This window comes from Danio rerio, chromosome 6, assembly GCF_049306965.1.
Source record: "Danio rerio strain Tuebingen ecotype United States chromosome 6, GRCz12tu, whole genome shotgun sequence".
In the NCBI taxonomy this organism is placed as follows: domain Eukaryota; kingdom Metazoa; phylum Chordata; class Actinopteri; order Cypriniformes; family Danionidae; genus Danio; species Danio rerio.
The window spans coordinates 51,732,501-51,752,992 of NC_133181.1; the positions used below are offsets into that span (position 1 = coordinate 51,732,501).

The 20,492-nt window shown below is 34.2% G+C and overlaps 1 protein-coding gene across 2 annotated transcripts in view; it reads right to left on the reverse strand.

Moving 5' to 3' along the window:
- The window catches only part of ngfb (nerve growth factor b (beta polypeptide)), a 46,471-nt gene extending 26,528 nt beyond the window's left edge, over positions 1 to 19,943 (reverse strand). Inside the window, exons 1-2 of one of the 2 annotated variants that reach the window (NM_199210.2) lie at positions 19,739 to 19,943; positions 18,402 to 18,783 (exon numbers count right to left, since the gene is read on the reverse strand). In NM_199210.2, coding sequence (NP_954680.2) covers positions 18,402 to 18,475 — 74 coding nt within the window. In that variant the 5' untranslated portion in view covers positions 18,476 to 18,783; positions 19,739 to 19,943. The remainder of the gene's footprint in view (positions 1 to 18,401; positions 18,784 to 19,738) is intronic. The other variant, NM_001351718.1, reaches the window with a different exon arrangement.
- Between the last annotated feature and the right edge of the window lie 549 nt (positions 19,944 to 20,492).

Genomic DNA, 20,492 nt, shown 5'->3' on the forward strand with positions numbered 1-20,492 from the left:
GCTGCCATGCTGCCTTATATTATATATATAAATATAAATATAAAATATTTATATATTTTATTATTATTTTATTATTATCTTATATTATTTTTTATTATTTTAATTTATTATTATATTATATTATTTTAATATTTTAATTTATTATTATATTATAGAATTTTATTATCATATTATATTATTTTATTATTATTTTATTATATTATATTATATTATTTTATTATTATCTTATATTATTTTATTATTATTTTAATTTATTATTATATTATTTTATTATTTTAATTTATTATTATATTATAGAATTTTATTATCATATTATATTATTTTATTATTATTTTATTATATTATATTAGTTTATATTTTAGTGTCTCCACATGAATACTTTGTTTAGCATGATTTTAAAAGAAATGAATGCAGAAGCACAATCATAATGACTACATTTTCGGAACATAAACTCTTTAGCCCAGATCATTCCGTGTGTTGTCGCTGGCTAAAGGCCTTTTTACCAGGACAAAAGACACACACACAGTATTTACATTGTTTCCACACGTCTGGCAGGTGAAGAAAGACTTTACAAGCAAGCCTGAATAAGGCTTTGGATGCCGGTAAAAGAGCAAAATGACATCAGGAACAGTTAAGTATGAATTGTTAACAGTCCAGAAATAAACACTTGAACACTGTAAAGCTCGCAGTGATGAAAACAGCTCTGGAGGAACACAGACAGAAAAGCGCTTCACCTGGATAGTCTCATTGTCTGCACTGTAAACCATGTTTGGTATCTGCTGTGAATGATGTTCCTTTGTGAAGGTGGAGAGGAGCAGCTATTTTGGCTATGCAGGCAGGACACCTTTGGTCTTGGGGATTTGTGAGATTTGGCCTGAGAGCTGTTTGTGATATGCTATAGAAACAGACAGAGTGGCTGCATTCGGCAGACTCTGCAGTATGTATTCGCTGTCAGATAGTGAACGACTACAAAACTCTTGGAGTCAGCTGAAGGTTAATGATAATGATCAAGTGTGTTTTTAATATCAATACGCTCTAAAAAATGATGTGATTTTTATTTATTTATTTTTTTTTGTAAATTATGAATAAACCCAATGGATGCGTTACAATTAATTAATTAAATTCTTAACACAGTTTGTCCATGTTTGGGTTGAAGCTACCTAGCAATGTAAATATTTATTAGTGGGTGTATTTTTTATTGTTATTGATCCAATAATAATACATATTTGACATAATAATATATAAAGTGCAACCAATGCTGAGAGACACCCATACACTCTCACATTCACACACTTATACTGTCCCACCATAATAATAATTCCTTAATTAATTTTCATTCTTTTTCTTTCACAGCGGAAGGAACTGCCAACTTATCCGGGATATGTTTCACACAGCGGATGCCCTGCCTGCTGCAACCCATCACTGAGAAACACCCAAACTTTTCCCATTCACTCACATACACTATACATACATTTTAGTTGATTTAATTCAATTATAGTCTTTGGACTATAAAAAAATGTCTTTGGACTTGTGAGGGAAAGTGGAGCATTCGGAGGAACACTACCCACCACTCCACCATGTCACCCCACAACAACAACAATAATAATAATAATAATAATAATAATAATAATAATAATAATAATAATAATAATAATAATAATAATAATAATAATAATAATAAAGAGTATTTTATTATATTTATAATTGAAGAAAATATTTTAAAATGTTGAAAAAAACTGATGAATATATATATTAATTTCATTTCATTCAGTTGAAGTCAGAATTATTAGAATTATTTTTTAAACACATTTCTAAACATAATAGTTTTAATAACTCATCTCTAATAACTGATTTCTTTTGTCTTTGTCATGATGACAGTAAATAATATTTGACTAGATATTTTCAAGACATTTCTATACAGCTTAAAGTGACATTTAAAGGCTTAACTAGGTTAATTAGGCTAACTAGGCAGGATAGGGTAATTAGGCAAGTTATTGTATAATGATGGTTTCAGCTTAAAAGGGCTAATAATTTTGACCTTAAAATGTTTTTAAAAAAATGTAAACTGCTTTTATTCTAGCCGAAAAAAAAACAAACAAATAAGACTCTCCAGAAGAAAAAATATTATCAGACATACTGTAAAAATGTCCTTGCTGTGTTAAACATCATTTGGGAAATATTAAAAAAATAAATAAATTATAGGGGGCGAATAATTCTTACTTCAACTATATATATTTAAACATTTACATTTTGATGTTTGGTAAATACAATAATTATTATATAATACTAATAATATATTAACATTACATTATTGTAATTATTAATAAATAATACTATATTAATATATTAATTGTTATATTAATAATATAATAACACTTTATATTAATATTATTTCATATAATATAATATAATTATTTTACTAACATTAACAAAAACGTTTTTAAAACAAAGACAATTTAAGTATTCATTCATTCAATCATTTTCTTTTCGGCTTAGTCCCTTTATTAATCTGGTGTCGCCACAATGGAATGAACCGCCAACTTATCCAGCACATGTCCAAAAACAAGTACAGCCAAATTTAGAAAAATGTTAAATACTAATTTAAAAGAGAGGAAAAATCAAGAGAAGCAAAAAATTGAAAGATTTTGTTAAAATTTTGTGGTTTGTATTTATTTACCAATATTTTGCTTGAATTTAATTGTATTATCTTTCAATTTCTAAATATGTTTGGTGACTAAAATATTATCTTAATAAATATATATGTTTAATAAATTCACAGAGAAATGGATAAAAATATAAATATTCTATATGGGGTGTACTCAATTATGAAGTGCACTGTATATATATATATATATATATATATATATATATATATATATATATATATATATATATATATATATATATATACACAGTTGAAACCAGAAGTTTACATACACTCTAAAAAAAGGAACATAACCATTTTTCAAAAAAATGTCTGATGGTAAGTCATACTAAACGTTTTATATATGTATATATATATTCACTCATTTTTATGTCAGCTTAGTCCCTTTATTAATTCAGAGTCGCCACAGCGGAATGAACCGCCAACTTATCCAGCAAGTTTTTATGCAGCGGATACCCTTCCAGCCCCAACCCATCCCTGGGAATATATATATAATATATATATAAAGTTTTAAAAAAGCAAGGGGAATAAATACAATTAGCAGTTTCAATAAAACAACAGTGAGAACAGTGACAACAGTGAGAACAGTGCAGCTTTTTGATCTGGAAGTGTGAAGTGATTGAGGGGCAAAAATGCAGGCTGAGGATGCAGTGAATCTGCCATCATCAAACAGACTCTTTCTCTTCCCCAAGACCTTAAAACCCGGAGCCTGAGGCCTGCGGTTCAAAATCCCATGGCCAGTCCTTATTTTCCTCACATCGCAGTTCAGCACAGATGTTCTGATTTACACTGCGCTTCACGCTCCATGTATACAACTGTCCTCAGACGCTCTAAATATTGAAATTTCTCCCAATGTTAGGATGGCGAAAATAAATCCCTGTCACGTCGGGAAAGATCATTCATGCACAAGTAAAATAAACAGTTCTTAAAAGGTGCTGTAAGTGATTTCAGCTGTCGTGTGCACTTCCGCCATCCTGCAGACTTCAATGTACCCACATCTCCAAAAAAACACTGGGCTGTAATAGATAGGAGAACGTAATTAAAGATCCAACTTAGACGTGCTGTGTTATCAGAAACCTGTCTAATATGTAATGATAAAATATTTTTTTGGTTGTATCAAACTTTTCTAGTCATCCCAACTTACATAAAACTGACTAAAATACTGAAGTACACTTTGTATAACTTAAACATTTTTTGCCTAAACATGATTCACAGATTAAAATACGTTAAAGCACCTTTTTGCCATTAAGTTTTTTACAGTGTATAGACAAAAGTGATTCTCCAACGAAGGAGTCATTTATCATAACTAAATAGTGCTAGATTACGGTTGTGAATTGCATTATGGGACCTGGATTTCTGCTCTGTCGACATTTCAACAGTTTAACTAAGCGACTTTTATTGACATTTTGGTAGCTTTAAATAATATAAATGTATACGAAATAATATTTGGAGAAAATATATATAAAAACACAACATATTCCAAATAAATATATAAAATAACATAAAATGTACTTCAATTTATTACATGGATTTAGTACTGTAATATACAACAACAACCCACACAATATATCACTTTAAACCATTTAAAATGTTCATGAAAGTCACTTTTTTTTACTTTTCAAGATTAAAAGTTGCTGAAAAAAAGATGACAATCCCATAATGCAATTAAAAAGCATAAATAAACATAAACAAAAAAAAAATGTTATCACAAAATACTAAAAACTGCTCATTTATATATATGTTTACAGCCTAGACAAACTGTAAGTATTATTACTAGATTATTATATGTTCACTAATATCTTTTATGTCAGGCCAGGGTGTGCGTTTACTACAGGCAATATGACGCTTACGTATTTTGCCACTGACTTTGATGGAGCATGTCCACCGACGCGTTTTTAGCACAGCTAAAAACACCAGGGGCCTCATGTACAAAGACTTGCATTGAATTAATACTAAAACATTGCGTACGGGCAAAGCTGTAAATGTGCGTACGCAGTAAAAAAATCAGATGTATGAAACACTCCGTCAGTGGAATCCCACGCATATTCTCTTTGTACATCCAAATGAATGTTAAACTGAGCGCAACATGCATGAGCTCAAAACCCCTCCCTGCCTCCTCCCCCTTATAAATATAGTAACGACTCCACTTTGGCAAAACCGATCTAAAAAGCAATGGCAAAAGTAAGCAAGAAGAGAAACTTCACAGAATGTGAATTGGAGGTGCTCCTATCGAAGGTCGACCGGAGAAAAATGGTGTTTTTTGCAAGTTTGTCCTCCGGAGGTGGACAAACCAATGTCTCAGGGGATTGGAATTACATGAGGGTGAGGAATTAATAATAGAATAGACATTTTTGGCTAAACAAACCAACGTTATTTTTAACAGAAAAACTAATTTCTGTTTCTGAATGTTTTAATGAGTGATAGCGTTCGTTCATTCATTTTCTTTTCGGCTTAGTCCCTTTATTATTCAGGGGTTGCCTGAGTGAAATTAACCGCCGGCTATTCCAGTATATGTTTGATGCAGCGGATGCCCTTCCAGCTGCAACCCAGCATTGGGAAACACCCATACACTCTTGCATTCACACATACACTACGGCAAACTTAGCTTATTCAATTCAACTATAGCGCATGTCTTTGTACTGTGGAGGAAACCGAAGCACATGGAAGAAACCCATGCTAACACAGGGAGAACATGCAAACTCCACGCAGAAATACCAACTGACCCAGTCGGGGCTCAATCCAGCAACATTATTGCTGTGAGGCGACAGTTCAACCCACTGAGCCACCGTGTCGCCCATGAGTGATAGCAAATCATAAAAATGATGCCTTCTTTCCCTGACTCTGAAGCTGCAGATGGTATGTAAAACAATAACATCTATAAAATTTGCATTTATAGATTTGCATATTTGACATTTCTTACGGTTAAAGCAGCATAATGGTTAAATCACCCAGCCCTACGCCCAGAGGTCTAAGAAAATCATTTACAGCACTGTTGAAGCAGGAAATGCCATATAAAAACACTATAATAGAAGTGTGCAAAAGGGTGTGAACGCTTTCATCCTGTAATAAGCAAAGCACTTGCATTGTAAAGAGGTCAAACCATGGAGGAAATACTGATTTACTACCATTAAACTGCTACCTGCCAACAAGAGTGTGGTCTGATGACGGTATTTGCCTGAAAGTTGAAGCAGGAGTGAAGGCTGGGCTCTGTAAAGATGTTTACACTGTGGTGGAGATACAGTCAGGTCCAAAAGTCCAATAAAAGATCAACAATTTTACTGCGCTGAAACCATTCTTTCACGCACTCCATGAGTTTGTGTAGGTAAATTCATGTTCATCAGAAGTTCTTAGATCATTAATTAATTTACAGGTCAAAGACACTTAAATCAACTTCAATTTATATAAATGCATAGAAAGTGTTTGCTTTGGTGATTCAGATAACTGAAAGAATTAAATGCCAAATGTTTGCAGGATGACGATCGTCATTATTCAATGTCAGAATTATTAGCTCCCCTGAATTATTCACTCCCCTGTTTCAAAGTGTTTCTGCAGACTGTTTTATGAAGTGTGATAATAAAAATATCAAGTTAATACAATTGTATGACTAGAATTGTATCTTTTTTTACCCCCCCAATTTATTTATGCTTTTGAATTGAATTAAGGGACTTACATTTTTCCACCAAAAAGTTTGTACAAGTGACTTTTATTGAAATGTTTAATAGTTTGAATTGCTATATTGTCTGGGTGTGTGTTGTAAATTACAGAACAAAAACCTGGTAGTCAATCACTAGTATATTTTTTTGTTTTTACAGATGGTATCGGTATTTACTGAACACCATTGTCAATAACGATAAAAAAAAGTTCAGTATGAAGTTTTGGTGAAACGCTGTAGTTTTATTAAAATGTGGCTGCTGAGCATGCGCCTTGGAAGGAATGCCAATAAAGGTTAAGCTTGGATTTGTCATTTCCAATGGACGCCAATTTGAAACATTTTACTTATCAAGTTTAAGAGTCTCTTTAACACTTATGTTTATTTTACTATAAAGAGATCAGATATTTTGTTTACATATTTTTGTTTTTGACAATTAAAACTATTTGACTTAGTAATGTTGGTCAATTGAAATAAAGTGGTTAAATAAAAATAAATCCTAATATTCCTAAATGACTTGTTAAAAAATATTTAATAATTATAGATACATTATATGAAACATGATGTCGTGATAAAGAATTTTTTTTAAATATCACCCAGCCGTAAAGTAAGATTTTCAGCATAACAGTCCACAAAGCAGAGACTAAGATCCCATAATGCAATTAAACCAAAATAAACTCCAAACTTAAAATAAACCAAAAATAATTTGGAAAAAAATTTGTTGATTAACAGATATTTGACAGTGAGTGTAAGCTAACATATAATATTTTACACTGTAAACAAAGCATTTGTCCTCCACAGACAGAATAATGCTCATAAATCTCTCCCTACAGGTGCATTCCACTAACATCATTACCACCCAGCGAAACATGACAGCGCAATTACACACAGACACCATGAGCCTGTCATGTCAGGTCCGAGAGCTAAACTGTTGGAGAATCAGAAGTTCAAGTCCTTAAACACGTAGATCCCTAAAATCCACACAGATTCCTGCAGGTTTATAAGAGCGAGCGAGTGAGCGAGTCTGGCCATGATCCAGGCCTGAGACACGTATGCTTCAATAGTTCACAGAGCAGGGCATAAAAGGATGTGTCGGAGAATATTCCACAGGAAAACACCTGCATCTCTGGAAACTATTTGCAGGAGAAATGGTAAATATGCAGGATCGTTTACATCAGAAATCCTATTTAGAACCGTACGGGACTGACGGCATACATTTAGACCACTATTTATTGGAGTGACTTTGAATTGAAACCACGTGTTAGGACACTTTAAAGTTCTTCAAAGGGGAAAACAGACAGAAATTACCCTTGTCTGCCTGACTCTAGGCAGGGTTTGAAAAATAGGGAGGTCTGGGGGTTGTTAAGAATTGTGCAATAATCATGAGTACAAATGCAATTCATTATATATACAATAAAACTTCAATGCATCAACATTGTTCAGTAATATGCAGTGTAAAAAATGCAGTTCCACACAATCCATTCATGTTGAACCCACAACAAATCCATTAAATTAACGTAGCAAATTGAAGTGGATTGAACATAAAACAATTAGGTTGTCCCAAAAAGCCTCAAGAACTGCGATGTTTAAGCTCTTTTGAAAAAAAAGCAATAAATAAATAAATAGATATGAATAAACAAAACCATATATATATATATATATATATATATATATATATATATATATATATATATATATATATATATATATATATATATATATACATACATATACATATATGTACATATAGAGTTGAAGTCAGAATTATTAGCCCCCCTTTGATTTTTTTTCTTTTTTAAAATATTTCCCAAATGATGTTTAACAGAGCAAGGAAATTTTCACAGTATGTCTGATAATATTTTTTCTTCTGGAGAAAGTTTTATTTGTTTTATTTCGGCTAGCATAAAGGCAGTTATACATTTTTTAAAACCCATTTTAAGGTCAAAATTATTAGCTATTTTAATCTTTTTTTTTCCATGGTCTACTGAACAAACCATCATTTTACTATAACTTGCCTAATTAGTCTAACCTGCCAAGATAACCTAATTAACCGAAGCTATATAGAAGTGTCTTGAAAAATATCTAGTAAAATGTTATTTACTGTCATAGTGGCAAAGATAAAATAAATCAGATTTTAGAGATGAGTTATTAAAACTATTATGTTTAGAAATGCGTTGAAAAAAATCTTCTCCCTGTAAAACAGAAATTGAGGAAAAAAATAAATAGGGGGGCTCATAATTCAAGGGGGCTAATAATCCTGACTTTAACTATATATATATATATATATATATATATATATATATATATATATATATATATATATATACACTGCTCAAAAAAATAAAGGGAACACGTAAACAACACAACTTAACTCCAAGTGTTCCCAGTATATATTTAATGCATCAATACATTTAGCTGTAATCCTTTTTATTAATAAGGATTGGTGTATAATAAACAAATGTGCTCTATATGAATGGTAATTGAATGTTTATGAGTTTTACTATGACTTTCTACATGGTTAGCTAGGCCGAGTTCAAACTGAATGATCTTAGCCCGGATTTTGTCTCGCGATTTTAAGAAAACGCTGACAAATGGCTGAAATCACTGGCAAATTGGTGTCGTGAGTAACAATCACACAGTGTAAACTATCAAAGACACTATCTGAGAGAATCAGCAATAATCTACAATAAACTTTATATTACTTTTTAATTCCTGCAAGTCAGTTAAAATGCTGGTAATGCAATGTTGCCAGATCTTGAAACGAAAATCAAAGAAAAGCACAAAAATGAGTTTATAAATGCACCATATACTATGAAAAAAATGCACCAAAATAATTTAAAGGTCTTGTGAAGTGTTTTGAAATGTAATTTTTTTTGCTCGATATCTAATGTAATTAGTGATGGGTCGTTCTTGAGGGATTAGTTCATTGAATGAATCTTTTGTCTGACTCAAGAACGATGAGTCCTCTCAGGGAGTGATTTGTTTATTTGTGCACATTTGTGCAGGTGGAGGAGAAGATTAGTTTCTTTTTTGAGTCTTCTATCGGGTTTGAGTCATTCGTTCATCATGTGAAAGACGGAGGCCAATTATATGCAGTTAGAGCTGGAAAAAGATTTGATCTGTTCATTTTTTGAGTCCTCGGGTTTGAATTATATCTCTTTACATGCTGTCATGCAATGAACAAACGACTCAAAAACCAGAAGACTCGAGAAGTGAACTAATCAAGGCTGAGACTGTGTGCATTGGTTAAGCTTATTTGTATGAGGTGAATGAACCTCCCAAATTTAAAGACCTGTCAGAAGAGTTGAGCTGACATAATCATAAACAAAATACCAAGTAAACTTTTTATAGTTCTCATAGCATTTTAGCTATGACTTGCTTGTAATGCGATCAACGTTTGGGCTACTTGTAGATGAGATAGGAAGCAACTTGTAACATTTTTATAATTTTTTGGTCAAACTGAATAAAATAAACTAAATATCTTGAAAAAAGGTTTGTTTACCTCTCTGAATGAGACTCAAAGGTCTGAGCCAGTAAAATGATTCGAAGAGAAGTTTATTTATAAACTAATTTTGAGAGGATCACACACTTATGATTGCTTGCAGCTGGTCCTGCATTATTTAATTCATGTTTCACCAATCAGACGATTCCTAAGCCACTATAAATACCCTAAATTCCATAAAACAGCCATCTTCGTTTTGAAGAATCCCCGCTTACACCACTACTTCTCCTCCTATCCTAGATGGGTGGCACGGTGGCCCATAGGTTAGAACTGTAGCCTCACAGCAAGAACGTCACTGATTCTAGGTCTTACCAAGCCAGCCGACGTTTCTGTGTGGAGTTTACACGTTCTCCCCGTGCCCTGTGTGGGTTTACCCCAGGTTCCCCTGTTTCCTCTGACCACCCAAAAACATGCAACTTAAGTTAATTGACTAATCCAAATCGGCATCATAGACACGCTCCCAGTAAATAGTTATCTCTTAAGAGCAATCACTATCTGTTCATTAGCTAATTACCTGAGCTCAAACTCCCCTCTCGCCTTGCATACGGGAGGTAGCCCCAGGCTTGAGGATCTTATGATCTCATCGCTCTCTCCCGGGACAGCATGCCAGACAATCTTTAAAATCAATCATCAGCTAAGTGTGTACTCTTGAACTTCCCATTAATATATGTAATATCAACTAAAACTTAAAAACAGGGTTTAAACATGGAGCAGCTCCTGCCTTTTAAAAAAAAACAGCCAATAGCGTTTGTTTTTATCACCGCTCTGCCAGTAAAAGTAGTTAATCTCAAGCTCATCGATTGAAAAGCAAATGAAAAGCATCTTGAAGGGAGTGGGGCATGTCAGATAGTAAAGAGCATTTGATTGGATAGAAGATTTGATGAGAAACTGAAGTATGATGTTACATAAAAAAGATTGTTCCTCCATTTAGGCGGAAGTAAGAGACTGCAAGCTTTACATGTTTATATCTTCTAAACACATATTCTGTCACTGTGAAGCACACTAGATTATAAATATCCTTAAATGTAGGGATGTCCAGATTTGATCATGAGATTGGAAATCAGCCCGATCACACGGTTTCAGACTTGAACGGAATCGGATGTTACCTAATAATATTTTGGCAAACTGAATGAAATAAAACTAAATGTCATGAAAAAAGGTTTGTTTACCTCCCTGTTTATTTAAAGTTTATTTATAAAATAATTTTAAGAGGATCACACACTTATGATTGCTTGCGGCTGGTCCTGCATTATTTAATTCATTATTCACCAATCAGACGATTCCTAAGCCACTATAAATACCCTAAATTCCATAAAACAGTCATCTTCGTTTTCAAGAATCCCCCCTTCCACCCCTACTCCTCCTCCTATCATAGATGGGTGGCACAGTGGCCCAGTGGTTAGCACACACACACATATATATATATAAATATATATATATATATATATATATATATATATATATATATATATATATATATATATATATATATATATATATATATATATATATATATATTTATATATATATATATATATATATATATATATAAACATCTATAGTTATGCGGTGGCACAGAGTTAGACTTTTTGACCACACAGAAACAGCAAAACTGCAAGGCGTGCAGCATGACATCACTTTGTTGCAGAGACGATATTGGTTAAATCGAGATAAAGTAGAACACGGAAGCAGCTTGAAGCAGAAAGCGCGAGTATGTCTGCGGTCTGGAGGTATTATTAAGTTGATGATGACATTGCCATAGCAAACTGTGAGATATGTAAACTTGGGATTGCCTGCCGGGAATTTTAAGTTGAGGTGCTATTTGTTTTTATATTAGATTATTTTCATATTTACTGTTACTAAAGACCAAGGAAGAATTGCTGTTATTTATTTCTTGATTGTACAAGCTACCTCACAGAACTGCTCTGTTTGTTAAGAGAGTTGTTGAATGTTAAAATAAGGTGAATTAAATAAAAAATAAGGACCATCCTGGATCTGTTTCTGCGCTCTTCTTTATTCTCATTATGTATTGTAGAAGTGGGCGACACAGGGGCGCAGTAGGTAGTGCTATCACCTCGCAGCAAGAAGGTCGCTGGTTCGAGCTTCAGCTGGGTCAGTTGGCATTTTTTGTGTGAAGTTTGCATGTTCTCCCTGCGATCGCGTGGGTTTCCTCTGGGTACTCCTCCACAGTCCAAAAGACATGCGGTACAGGTGAATTGGATAGGCTTAATTGTCTGTAGTGTATGAGTGGGAATGAGTGTGTAGGGATCTTTCCCAGAGATGGGTTGCGGCTGGAAGGGCATCCGCTGCGTGAAACATGTGATGGATAAGTTGGCGGTTCATTCCGCTGTGGCAACCTGGGATTAATAAAGGGACTAAAATGAATTAATGAGGTATTGTAGAAGTATCGTATCGGGTTTCAGTATCTGCAGATACAGAAAATCAAATGACTCGGACTCGAGGGCAAAAAAAAACCTGATGGGGACATCCATACTTAAAACTAACACACTGATACTAACATCCAAAAAAACAAGACCCTAAACTTTTGCATTTAGAAAAAACCCAGCTTTATTAGGTTCAGTTTTATTTTATTTGTTTACTGCTGTCTTGTTAAGTCTTTTTCACTCTGGGGAACACACAAGTCTCATTTACCACATGCTTGAAATTTATTGCACGGTAAACACGATTTTTTCCTCCTCTGTGCCTCTTTAGTTCTCGTTTCAAACACCTCTTGAAACCATTTTGACACTGCAAATCCAGCTGTTAATTTCTATTTAGTCTGAGGCCTGATAATCACCTCTTGGTTCCCTTTCACCTCTTGCTCCCGGGGTGTTTGCTTTCACAGAGCTGTGAGGCTTTTTTTCGGCCCATTTCTCTTGTTATTCTTCAGGTAATCCCTGGCTCAAAGAGGGAAGCCCGGGGTCGTCACCAATAACCCTGAAGGCTGACACCATAAACCCTCTGAAAAGCCTGCGACGCTGCTTGAAAAAGGGGGCAGGTGGACTGAAATCCTGAACAGACTGATGTCTTGTGGCAGGACAGCAAGTCAAGTCTTTTTCCCCCCTTTGTTCGGTTCTTGAATTTCAGGCCAAATGGGGATTTTTTTCCTTTTGCGAGAGGGTGTTGGCAGATGTCGAAATTTGAAAGTTACAGCCAATTTTCAAGTACCTGACGGTGCACCGATAAACATTTCAAAGCACACGGACAGAAGTTGGGAAGCAGCTTTTGATTTTACAGCGTTCACATGTACAGTGCAGGTCATTACGCCTGTCGATCCGCTTCCATATTAAGATATTTCAACTAATTCGGTACTACAGAGAGTTCAGTATGGAACATAATCGTTGTCAAAAGAATTGACTTTAAAAAGCTTGTGGAATAGCCCAAACTGAAAAAAATAATACATTGAATTAACAAGTGCTTGCATTTTAATGACCTGCCACGGTTTGTATTTTTGGGTCCTGAAATTTAACATACAATAGCTTTTTATTTAGGCTATAAATATTTTAACAACAACAAAAAAAACACACATTTTCATACGTATGAATTCAATACTTCATATTCAACTTCCAGATTTCACTTCCAAAATATTGAGTTCTGTTTAAAAATATGACGTATAATATTTAAACAGCCATTTTCTGTTCAAAATTCTCTTTCATAAATTCAGTGGTTCAAATTCAGCTGTTAAAATTTGACATTACATTGAGGCAAACAAAAATGTCCAAAACATCTTACTCATTTTACTCAATCATTTTACTACATATAATAGGGCTGTGCGATTTGGGGAAATATCTAATTGCAATTTTTTTGACAGACATTGCGATTTGATTTGTGATTTAATCTTGTAGTCAAGCTTCAGCTCAATAATCTGTATGGTATCTTACACTCTCAGAAAAAAAGGTATACGGTGGTACAAATAATATTCCTTATTTTTGTACCTTTGTAAAAGTTGCACCTTATATGGTATAGAAATACTTTGCCCTGTTAAACGTAATTTGGGAAATATTTGAAAATGAAAATATTATATATAATATATATAAAATTTGATGTTACGAAACACCAACATGTGTGGCTAAATATATATATAACATATATATAACATATATATATATATATATATATATATATATATATATATATATATATGTATATGTAGTTTTTATATTTACCTTTTTTAAGATTCAACACTTATTAAACCATTTTTAAGCAGGACTTTATTGTCCCCTTTGATTTAAAACAAAGCCTTGTTAAGACAAGTCATTTCACTCTGTGGTCATCTTTGAAATGCCTCTCGGGCAGTATGCTCGGGTATTCTGTCTGAATAGGAAAACACCAAATTCTCCAAAACTGTTTGCCAAGCTTACAATTACATTTATTACATATGTGGAATCACCAATAAAATTAAGCAACAACAGTCTCATAAGTTTAATTTCTAAACCTTTGTATCAAACAAAATCAGCAATTTTTTTTCAGGTTGCCCAAGTTAATGCGCTGTTGGAAAGAAAGACTCCAATCTCATTTATGGCCGTGTTACACATTATCATCCTCTGGATTATGCTTCGTCAGATCGCGCTGCTTTTCTGAGGTAATTCACAACTTGGTCTTGACAGTGACTAACAGCGACTCTTTGTTAACAAGTTTGTGGGCGTTTGAGTAGTTGCTGTCATGTGATGTGCGTTTGACAGGATGGACTGTACATTATGTTCTTTTCATACAGATTACAAAACCAAAAAAAATTAGTTTTTAGGTATAATGGGTTCATTTTAAAGTAGAAATTTCAAGCTCTATGTGGATATATTTCTTATGTCTGTTAAGCAAGTATTCGCTGAGATTACAGAGTGTTTGTTGACCACTAAACTGTAGTAAAAACACAAGTCTGGTCTGAGCTTCTCCCCCGGAGAAATGTCAGTCTATAGTGATCAATGATTGGCTCTTGTACTAGTAGGCGGGGCTTCATTCGCTATATTGACCATTACACCTTTATCCATTCAAATCCATATGAGTGACATGTATTGTGTATTCTATAGTCTTTGTTATAACACAGTTCAATGCTTCCATGCCATATAAAACTATTAGTCTCTTTCTAAATCAATCAATAAATGACTGATTTTAGATGATTTGCCCCACTTATTTAGCTAAAATTACTTTTTTTCAGATAAAATTACTAGAAAATCTTCAATAAAGTATCTTTTGCTCACCAAAGCTGAATTTGCTCAATCCACAATACAGTAAAACACTGAGGGAAAAACCAACACTGACCCTCAAACATGTGGCATCCAGTGTTTCTTGTTTACGACTGTGAGATGTCAAACTGTTTCCATGGTCATCAACATCTCCGATTCAAGATGTTCTCTGTTCTCGCTCCCTAAATGTGTGTTTACATGGCCTGGTAGACCAAAGAGCCTGTTGAGTAGGTCACTAGTACAGATCAACTTCTCCTACCCAAACACTGTCCTTTCTACATGAGAAATGGCGCGAGAACTTGGATCATCTTTAAAGGCTAAAAGACAACCTGTTGTGTTCAAAGATTGAAGTTAATGTATGTCAAGTGTCTGGAGAACATCACAGGCCTGGCTTTCTATGTGGCAAATGACCTCAATAAACATCTGGCCAAACAGTGGGAAATGTAGGTTTGTTTAGAGACTCAAAGGTCTCATGAAATTAAAATAACGTGTTTTAGATGTTAGTATCAGTATTGTTAGTTTATTAAGATGTATAAATAAACTAGTATGCTCCAATACACTGACAAAATTCACAGTGTAAAACATATGCTGGATAAGTTTGCGGTTTATTCCGCTGTGGCGACCCCAGATTAATAAAGGGACTAAGCTGAAAAGATAATGAATGAATGAATAAATGTAAGGCTTGTAACTTCCGCTTAAATAGATTTTAGTTTCTCATCAAATCTTGACCAATCAAATGTTCTCTAGTGCCTGACATGCCTTATTTGATGTGCTTAAGCTCAACCACTCAAACTGCCTGATAAAGCAAAACGCTATTGGCTGGTTTACAAAAAAAGGGGAGGTGCTACACCAGTCCTTCTCTTCGTGTTTTGGTTGAGATCACGTCAAACATCGACTAAAAATGCACATTTCAAAGCATTTCAAGGGACCTTTAAACTCTTAAAATTATCAATATAGTATTGTTTTAAGTCATGTTAAGTCGAGTTTAACTAGCATCTGCAGAATTTGGTTTGAAAAAGACTAATTATTTTAATTATTACTTATTTGAACAAAATGATTTTGACTTTTAAAGACACTGTTAACCCGAAAATGAAAATTCACTTATAATTTACTTTTTCCAATCCTATTTGAGATTTGTTATTCTGCTTTTTTTTCTACTATACAAGTCAAGGGTGGGTCAGTCAGTCAGTCAGTCGACAGCAGTCTCTAGTGGATTTACGCGAGAACAGCAAGCACAAATGGCACTTGCAAGAGAAATTCAAGATCTGAAAAAGCATACACAGCGGCCTCTGGTGGACAAAACCTGCAAAGAAACAGCTCCTGGGACGTATTTCGTGCTCTCCAGAAATGTATACAGGGGTATGTATCCATAATGAGCCTGGGTTGGCAAACTAAGTGGAAAATGCAACATCGTTACTGTTTTCTGTAAACCCTAAGTGGCAAGTCATATGACTACTTTGTTTGAAGACTGGGCAGAAACTGCAAATTAAAATTCAACAATGACCTAAAGTGTAGTGAAATGTACAAATTGGAAATAAACCCTTTTTCTTTTTGAAGCTTTGAAACTACAGCTTCTCTTCATTACAAATGTATAGGCAGGGGGAGGGAACAAATACCCCTAGGGTATGAATAATTTCAGGCTTGACTGTTTACAGTATATGGGTAGTTGACAAATAGGCAGTAAAAATTTGTAAAAGATAATTTTTGAAGAGAAAACAGGTCTGTTTATGTACAGTTGTTTGAAGTCTGATCTTTAAGAAAGGGTCATATTAACTTTATCAATTCTTTCCCTTTTTTTCATTATTACTTTTTTACTGAACTTTACCGTAAAAATGTCCCATGGTGTAACATGGTAAAATGTAAGAAAACAACAGCTAATAATAAACGAATAGAGAGCCATTTATCGTCATTGTTGGACATTTATCTTCATATAATGCTATTTTGACTGGTTGGACATTTTCAATAAAAAGGAGTGTCAAACTAAAGCATAACAAAACTTCATTTTATAATGATTCCAAAAAAATAAAAAGGTGCATGTCATGGGCTTCAGTACAATGATCTTGAATCGGGTCCATCAACTAATTAAAGTTTTCAGTGGAATTGCTCATTTTAAATTCGCATACACTGAGCAGCCACTTTATTAGGTACACTTTACTAGTAGCGGATTAGACCCTTTTTGCCTTCAGAACTGCCTTAATCCTTCGTGGCAGATTCAACAAGGTACTGGAAATAATCCTCAGAGAATTTGGTCCATATTGACTTGATCGCATCATGCAGTTGCTGCAGATTTGTCGGCTGCACATCCATGATGCGAATCTCCTATTCCACCACATCCCAAAGGTGCTCTATTGGATTGAGTTCTGGTGACTGGGGAAGCCATTTGAGTAAAGTGAATTCATTATCATGTTTAAGAAACCAGTCTGAGATGTTTCGCTCTTATGACATGGCGTGTGTCCTGTTGGAAGTAGCCATCAGAAGATGGGTACACTGTGGTCATAAAGGGATGGAGATGGTCAGCAACAATATTCAGGTAGGCTGTGGCATTGACACGATGCTCAGTTGGTACTAATGGGCCCAAAGTGTGCGAAGAAAATATTACACCACCAACACCAGCCAGAAGGGTTGATAGAAGGCAGGATGGATCCATGCTTTCATGTTGTTGATGCCAAATTCTGATCGGTGAGTGTACAATAGTGTCACATCAGAGGACATAGATTTCATTGACAAAATAATCATGTTTTAAGATTTTTAAAAATATATGGTAAAAAAATGTTGCTATTTACTAAAATAGCCACTTGTTAAATTAGGTCTGCGGTATTTATGAATGATTTTACAATTTTCTTTTTCAATTATAAGATCTGTAATGTATTGGTGTATGCTTGAAAGAAAGTCTAGTACATTCATTTGGAGATTTGGCTCAAAATTACAAGAGATCTCTTTATTACAAGAGATCTACACAAGACAAAATGTTTAACTATTTACTGCAGTTTAAATGATGACAATATTAATTATATTAAGTTGTATTGTGAAAATGCAACAACTACCCACCAATATATATTTAGATCAACTAAAAATTGTGAAAACATTTTTATTATATGTTGTTCTTTTCCTGCTCTGATTAGTTATATCATGCAGATTGTAGGTCAATTTAAATAGAAACATATGCCAAATGATTAAATGAAAATGTAAATTAAGCCAAAACTTGATAATTAAGATGCCTTAAAAAGCCTTTTTTGCCGAGTATGTAGGTCCCGCCGTCCCAGTCATTCATTATAATAGCATGGAAAAAGTTAAGTTTGTGTGTGTGTGAACTAGTTCTTTCATAAACATCCTTAAAATAGAAGGATAAAACATTCTGGAATGAACAAAAGAAAATGCCATGCATGTAAGCTCCACTGTCCTTACAAAAAGTCAAAGCAGGCCTTCCAAGAATGCGCAAACCCGTCTCTGTGTACAGTACACCAGTCTGTCCCAAACATATAATGCCTTGTAATGACTGGTACTCATGAATCAGTAATGAGTGATGTAGGAAACTGATCTGCTTCGGTCACGTCTGCCTTATAACACACAGAAAAAACATGAAGAAGCAGAAAAAAACGAGCACAGACAGTTTGTTCAGATCTTCACGATATGAAAAATATGGAAGGCATGTCTGACCTGATGCTCCGTCCCGACCAGCGTATGACTGGAGGTAATATGAGTCATGTGTGCATGTGTGCCGCAGCTGAAAGAACTGCTACGGCCCCAAACGCAACCGTAACCTGATGATCCTGAAGTTTGAAAGCCCCTTTAAGCCCCCAAAAGAAGGGACAATTAGGATTGTTGGTCACCCTGGAGTTTCAGGTATTGTCATACGTCTTCCAAAGCACCCTGTTCCCACTTTATATACTCACTTTTAAAATAATAATCTTGATATAATGCATTTATTATGTATACATAGATGTTTTTACATAATAGTTTAAATCCTTATATTATTACTTCTGGTATTTCTTGTGTTATTACTTAATAAGGTTGAGGTTAGGGTCATGTTCATTTCAGTAATTACATTTTTAATTACACCCATTACGCTCAAAGGAATAGTTCAACAAAAATTTTAATTCTACCATCATTTATTAAGCATTTACTTGTTCCAAACCTAAGCCTCTTTGTTCTGTTAAACCCTAAAGAAGATGTTTTGAAATATGTTGGAAACTGGTAACCATTGTCTTCTATTGTATAAGTTTTTTTTCGATGGAAGTCAGATTATATTCTTTTCTGTTCAACAGAATACAGAAACTCATTAGATAACCACTTGGAGGTGTCTAAACAGGGAACAAATATTAAATTTTGGGTTAAATATCCCTTTAAACTGACCTTACAAACTTACTTTCTCACATTCATAGTGTTTTACTATTTAATATGAGCACAATAAGTACATTGCATTTATTTCTTGATGTCAGTACATCATTTTTAAAGCCACATAATATAAATTGCGACCTGAAAACACTTGTGCATGTCCATAGCTGATTCAAAACTGAGTTGAAACAACCCAGCATTAGTAGAGTGTATGCAATTACATGCAGTCAGGTTTTAGAAATGGTCAACTTTTCTGTATGTAGAATACAATAATGAGTCTAATACTTCAAAGAGATCCATTGCAAACATTAAAATCAACAGTTGTTTTATTTTTACCAATGCAAATTACTTTAAAACGTATATGCACTAAGTGTGATATGCATGCAAATGTCATTAAAGTGTCCTACCTCTCTCCTCCTCCTCCTCCTTCGCTCTCTTATGACTTTAGAAAGTTACTCAGATGATGCCTTGATTTTAGGTTTCAATATTCCACTTTTGCTCCAGGGTTTAATCCTGAATTGTGGACCAGTGTGCTCTTGTCAGCGGTGTGAAGCGGCTCCTGTTGTTGGGAAATTGATTGCTGTGGTAGTTTGAGGCAGAAGTGCTCAGTCTGAGAGCCTCCTCTGTGGACGAGCTGCCAAAGGTCCTAAAACCTGACTGCTTCAGGATTTTACGATGTTCTCTGGAAAGCCCAAACCGCTCTTTACTGTGTAACAGATAAGCTGATTTGTACTGCAACACATACAGGAAATAACTGTTAGATTAACTCTTGTGCTATATTGAAAGTCTACTAAAAGTGATACATAAAAATGAACAATTTTAATTGTCAAAGACTGAAAGAAATGCTACGCAAAAAACTATTATTGAACAAAAAATAGGTTTCCTTATACTTCTTGTTAATTTTTCAGCTAAATAATATTAAATTGAGGTGTCACAGAGGCACAGTGGGTAGCACAATCGCCTTGCAGCAAGAAGGTTGCTGGTTCGAGCCCCAGCAAGGTCAGTTGGCATTTCTGCGTGAAGTTTGTTCTCCGTGTTCATGTGGGTTTCCTCTGGGTGCACCCGTTTCCCCCACAGTCCAAATACATGCAGTATAGGTGAATTGAATAAGCTAAATTGGCTGTAGCGTATGTGTGTGAATGCAAGAGTGTTGGGTGTTTC